The sequence below is a fragment of the Myotis lucifugus genome, unplaced genomic scaffold, assembly GCF_000147115.1.
Source record: "Myotis lucifugus unplaced genomic scaffold, Myoluc2.0 scaffold_9941, whole genome shotgun sequence".
Lineage (NCBI taxonomy): Eukaryota > Metazoa > Chordata > Mammalia > Chiroptera > Vespertilionidae > Myotis > Myotis lucifugus.
Window position 1 is genome coordinate 1 of NW_005880989.1, and position 5,790 is coordinate 5,790.

A 5,790-nucleotide genomic window follows, 5' to 3' on the forward strand; every position below is an offset into this window, starting at 1 on the left:
GGTGTTTGCTGGGAGAGTGTGGGGTGGCTGTGGGGAGCAGTGCAGAAACCACAGCCAGCCACCAGGTGTGTGTTCCCGGTTTGCACAGAGTCTGGGCGCCCTCTGGTGGCCTGAGAACAGCTCCAAGGTGGAACGGGTGGCTGGGGGCTGAGGGTCATGTCTCAGGGAGGCCCCCATCATAAGTGTCACCGCCCATTCTGCTTCTCCACAGTCACAGAAGGGTTTCCTCGCACGAGGTGGTCCAGCAGCAGCCCTCCTGGGCCCAGAACCAAGTGAGTAGGTTTCCACTCTGTTCTCTCTCTCTTTTTGTTAATCCTCACCTGAGGATATTTTTTCCATTGATTTTTAGAGAAAGTGGAAGGGCAGGAGGAGAGGGGACAGAGAAAGAATGAGACACACACACACATACACACACACACAAACACACACACACACACACATCGATTAGATGCCTCCTGCATACATACCAACCAGGCTGGGCGTTGAACCTGCAACCCAGGTATGTTCCCTTGACCAGACCCTTTGGTGCCGGGCTGACACCGTAACCACGTAGAACTCTTGCCAGGGCCCGCTCTGGGCTCTGGATTGTTTTTTGGGGGATGTTGGGCCAAATTCTGGTATGGCTTTAAACAAATGTAAGTTTGTGTTCCCTGCCTCTCGCTGTACCTCACCACCTCCTGGATGGATCTGATGCATGAGCCTCCACTAGGGCCCTGTGAGGGGCTCTCCCCAGCTGAGGGAGGACAGCTGGCAGGCAGAGGGGGCCAGACAGCCCAGTGCTGCCCAGCAGGCCACTGCCCCGCCCTCCTGCCTCGGAGTGCCCGCACTACCGCTCTCCCTGCCTGCTACACCTGGGGTTGAAACTGGGGAGGGCACTTACCCGGCCAGAGTAGTTCTGCAGGAACTTGATTTTCTCGAAGAGCTTGATGTTGTCGGCGCGCAGGCTGTCCAGCTCGCTCTGCAGGGCTTGGATGGTGTGCTGGGCCATGCGGTGCTCCTGTGGGCAGGCAGGTGGGGGGTGGGCAGCAGGGCCAGCGGGGGAAGGGGTGGCGGGAGAGGCCTCCAGGCTGGCACAGCTACTGCTCCGCTACCTGCAGCCTCTTCTTTGACCTACTAAGACCGACCCTCCTCGGGCTCTGGGAAGTGCCCCCTTTCCTCCTGTGACCTCGCCTCAGGCAGAAGTCACAGTTCTTGGGTCAGGTTTCATCATGTTTTATTTGTTTATGGTATTACCAGCCTTTAAAAACTATCAACGAGACATAATTCATATAACATAAACATCACCTTTTAAAGTTTACAATTCAGTTTTTAAAAAAATCTTCACAATTCTATCCCCACTGATTCCAGAGCATCTTATCACCCCAATAACCTGTCCGTAGTCACTCCCCATTCCCTTTCCCCCCTATCCTCCTGAAAGCCACTAATCTACGTTCTGTCTCAATGGATTTGCCTATTCTGGACATTGCATGTAAATGGAATCCTATACTATGTGATTTTAATCTCTGCCAATCTAGGGGCAAGGTGAAATGGGACCTCATTTTTCAATTTTATTCAAATGCTTAAGTAGGTGTTTTCTTCACATTGTTAACAATTCAAACAGCACTACAAAGGACATGGTAGTAAACACAGAATTACCAAACGACCCAGCAATTCCACTTCTGGGGGTACACCCCAAAGAATTGAAAGCAGAGACTCGAGAGCTGTTTGCACACCACACTCTTAGCAGCATTATTCACAGTCGCCAAAGATGGGTGACGCAAGTGCTCATCAACAGATGAATGGATACACAAATGTGGTCTATCCATACAAAGGAAGAGGATCCGGACATAAAAAAGAAGACAATTCTGGCACATGCTACAACACGGAGGAAGCTTGAGGACATGATGTTTAGTGAAATAAGCCAGTCACAAAGAACAAACACTGGATGATTCTGCTCACATGAGGTGCTTGGAAGTCATTCACAGAAAGAGAGTAGAATAGGGGCTTGGGGGGAGTTAGTGCTTAATGGGTATAGAGTTTCAGTTTGGGAAGATGTAGAGTCCTAGAGATGGAAGGTGGTGAGTGTATTTAATGCCACTGAACTGTAGAGTTAAAAATGGTTAAGATGGTAAATTTTGTTGTGTGTGTTTTGCCATAAGTTTTAAAAAGTACATGATAAAAAGTCTAGATTTTCAAAGCAAAAGGTAGAATACTTAACCCTTACTTTTTCTCTCCCATGTAATTTACTTTGAAGGCCTTCTTTTGAGGGCTGCATAGCATCCCACAGTGTGGCTGTCCCAGCCCCTGACGGGCATGTGGGTGTCCCCAGTCCACTGCCCGTGCAGGCAGCGGTGAGGGGAGCCTCCCTGACATCCTTCCTTTGAAGCCTCGTGAGCCTGGATCACAGAGGGTCTCATTGGATCTGGCCCACTCTTGTCACTGGACCAGCACTGGGCCTGGCCCGCAGTGGCTGCTCAGTGACTGTCTGCCCTCCCTGGTCTGAGCCTGGAAACCGGGGGAACTGTGGGTTTGGAGAGGAAGGGTCAGACATTCCAGCATCAAGTGGCTCTCTGAAAAGGATGGAAACCTTCCTGGCTCATCTTCTTCCTTGGAGAGCGGTCAGGGGGGCTTGGCTCTATGGGATGGGGGGTGGGGTCTGCAGTCCCCAGAGCCAGGATGGTGCCACTCTGGGTGCTCCCCTGGTCTGACACTGCGTCCTCTGCACTCTGGATCCAGTGTCTACTCCCTCTGTGGGGACATCCTGGAGGCTTTAAAAGAAACAGCGTGCTCCTGCACCTTTTACTCCGTCCTCACTCTCTCGGGTTCTGTTCCCTACTCTTCCAAGACCACAGCCCTCCTGCTGGCGCTACCGTCAGCATCCACGTGTCAACAGTGCGCACGTGGAGGCACCTCACATCAAAGGCCCAGAGGCCACGGACCGGTCACCTGTGCTGACTGCCCCTCCTCATGGTGCTCCTCCAGCAAGGCCACCAGCCAGGTGCTGAGCAGCCAGTGGGCTCTCAGACCTCACAGAGCACCTCGACGTCCCTCGACCGTGCGTCTCTATCGACCTCAAAGACCCTCCTCTCTCCAGCCTCCCCTGCTTCTCCAAGTCTCCCATCTGATTTACAAGTTTCTTCTTGGATGACGGTGACCACTCCCCAGCCGTCTGTCCTGAATTAGCTGCCCAAGCGATCCTTCTGACCCTCCAGCCTTTGCTCCCCTGCTGAAATCCTCTGCTGGTGCTCCCACCTGGCTGTGGGGCACTCGCCGGGCAGCTCTGTGCTCTCACAGGAGCCCTGCGATGACCTGCACTCCCTTCTGGCACATTGTCCCCATGTCTCTGCTGACGTAATCTCCTCTACCTTGGGTGTCTGATTCCTCTTTCAAAGCCCAGCATGGCACGGCCTCCTCTAGGAAGCCCTCCTTGACTGCACAGAGCAAATCTAATCCCTCTGCAATTTGGGGTCTGTGACACATCTTTCTCCCCCAAGTCTGAGTGTCCCCCACTGTGTCCTCAGGTCCAAGGAGTGTAGGGGAGGGAAGCATGTGACTCACAGCCTCCAGCTCCTGGTTCCGGGTCCGGAAACGCTCCCTCTGGCTGGAGATGATGGACAGCAGTGAGTCTACCTGGCCCTCGGGGAGGGTGCCGCTGGCTGGTGCCGTGGGTCCTAGGAAGTAGGGGAGAGTGGCTTGGGGTGGAAGGAGTCAGAGCCTAGTAGTGGGCCCTCAGGTTGGGTGGTCGCAGCCGCGAGGGAGCTCTGGCCGAGTGCCATGGGTAGAAGGCACAGGGTGTCTACGCACAAGGTGATGAGAGGTCGGGGAAGGGTGGCCTGGGGGACGGGGAGGGGTATGACATGAGGATAGGGGCCCTGGGAGGGGGGTCCCTGCCACAGTCTGAAGGCCAGGCCCCACCCCATTACTCTGTACTTGGATCCAAGACCCCTGCATCTGTCAGACTCCGGCTCCAGGGGAAGCGAAGGACCACTGATCTCGCCGGAAGCCAGGAGTATCCCCTCACAGGTTCTGGCCTCCACACTGGAGGAGGCCACCTCTCCATCAGCGCTGGGAGCTCTCTGGCTGCATTTCCACGCCAAGGCCTCCCTGGGAGCTGACCACCACCCACCAGCCCTCTACAGGCCACTGGCAGGGCCACAGGGGTCAAGACCTCCAGGGGGCATGTCAGACGAAGGCCTACAAGGGCAAGTGGGGAGCTCACCCCTCCTTAATGTTGCTGCTGCATTGTTGGGATGGGGGCCCTGACTTTCTTTGGGGGAGGGGGCATGCTCTTTGGAACCAGGGCTCTGGCCGCATCACTTCTTCTCCCTTCCCTGCTCCCCACTGGCCGATGGCTGCCTTGGGGGGTCAGGTCGGCCCCTCCTCACCATAGAACAGGGCGGTGGCCTCCTTGATGGGCTCTGGGATCTTCTCCAGGCCGTGCTCGGCTGCACCCTGCAGGTGAGAGGAGAGGTGGGGAGGTACCTTCACATGCGTCATTGAACAGTCTTTCAAGTGCCAAGCAAATGGGGGGCAAGGAGCAGTGGGGTGGACTGGCGGCAGGGGCAGGTACACAGTGGCCACAGGAGGGCCGGGAGAGGCCACCTCTCATGGGCCACGAAAAAGAAGGCAGAGCCCAGCCGGTGTGTCTCAGTGGTTGAGCATCCACCTGTGAACCAGGAGGTCACGATTCGATTCCCGGTCAGGGCACATGCCCGGGTTGCAGGCTTGGTCCCCAGTGTGAGGCATGTAGGAGGCAGCCGGTTCATGATTGTCTCTCATCGTTGATGTTTCTATCTCCCTCTCCCTCTCTGAAATCAATAAAAATATATATATATAAAAAGAAAGAAGGCAGGGCCCCCGAGCTTACCCCAGAAGCTGGAGCAGGGCAGGGCTCTCACCTGGCCACTCAGCCCTCATGGCCAACAGTGGCTGGCGTCCCTGGTCCTGCCAGCCAGTCTGCTGTGTGCCCTGAGCCAGCCCAGCTTCTCCTGAGCCCCATTTCTTCATTTATAAAATGAGGGGGTCATGTGATGACCTCCAAGGGCCCTTGGGCTCCAGCCTCCCATGATCTTTGGGCCTCAGTCCTCTTGTGAGATGGGTGGGTAAATCCTGGCCTTGCTCCTGCCCAGAGCTCCCAGGGCAGAGGTCCACCCCAGTGCCTGAAGGGTGCTTGTGCCAGTTGGAGGAGGCCTGCCTCTGTCCGAATTAGGCCTCCAGGTGAAGTGAGCAGGCAAAACCCAGAGAGAGAGCCCTTAGTGGGGTGGTGAGGGGGGGAGGGAGTAGAGGGGGCTCACCTCGGCATCTGGCCGCTGGATGGACTGGATGGTGCTGAGATCCTGCTCCAGGCGGGCAATCAGCTCCCTCTGCTCAGTCACCATGGCCATGGCCTCGGTGACGTGGACCTGCAGCTCTGCACAGCGCCCTGTAGCCAAAGGAAGACACGGCCATCAGAGGGAGCCTGTGGGACCCGGGGTGCCTGTCCCCTCCCTGCCGCTCCAACCACCAGGCCATAAGCAGGACTTCCTGGGGGCCACAGCCGGGTGCTGGCTGCTCCCTCCCCACCTTCTCCTGCCTGAAGGACTGCCATCGGAGCAGCCAGCAGGGCCAGGGGCACTCCTGGCCCAAGAACTCTCTGTGCTCATGAAACCCCCGGGTAAGGGAAGGAGTCCAGGTCCATGACTTGGGAAACCCGGTCCACCCCCGCTCTGCCATGACCAGCTGGGTGAGCCTGGCCACCCCCTGCCTGTCAAGCAGGGCACGGAGGCTGAACACAAGGAGCCCCAAGTTTCTTCCAGGGCTGCTGCCCTGGGT

General features: G+C 56.6%; 1 protein-coding gene across 1 annotated transcript; it reads right to left on the reverse strand.

The window, feature by feature from the left end:
* Positions 1-811: 811 nt before the first annotated feature.
* Positions 812-5,402, reverse strand: LOC102423991 (protein CASP-like). The gene is made up of 4 exons (XM_006109446.3): positions 5,274-5,402; positions 4,365-4,431; positions 3,538-3,650; positions 812-997 (listed from the first exon to the last, which is right to left on the reverse strand). The coding sequence occupies exons 1-4, from the start codon at positions 5,361-5,363 to the stop codon at positions 827-829; spliced, it is 441 nt and encodes a 146-aa protein (XP_006109508.2). The 5' UTR covers positions 5,364-5,402; the 3' UTR covers positions 812-826.
* Between the last annotated feature and the right edge of the window lie 388 nt (positions 5,403-5,790).

Bases quoted from the DNA above. Each gene is read 5' to 3' on its own strand.
- LOC102423991 (XM_006109446.3), bottom strand. From the start codon at position 5,363: ATGGCCATGGTGACTGAGCAGAGGGAGCTGATTGCCCGCCTGGAGCAG. The intron at 4,432-5,273 runs GTGAGCCCCCTC...TCTCACCTGCAG, and splicing joins TCCAGCGGCCAGATGCCGAG to GGTGCAGCCGAGCACGGCCT. The intron at 998-3,537 runs GTGAGTCACATG...GCCTGCCCACAG, and splicing joins GGAACCAGGAGCTGGAGGCT to GAGCACCGCATGGCCCAGCA.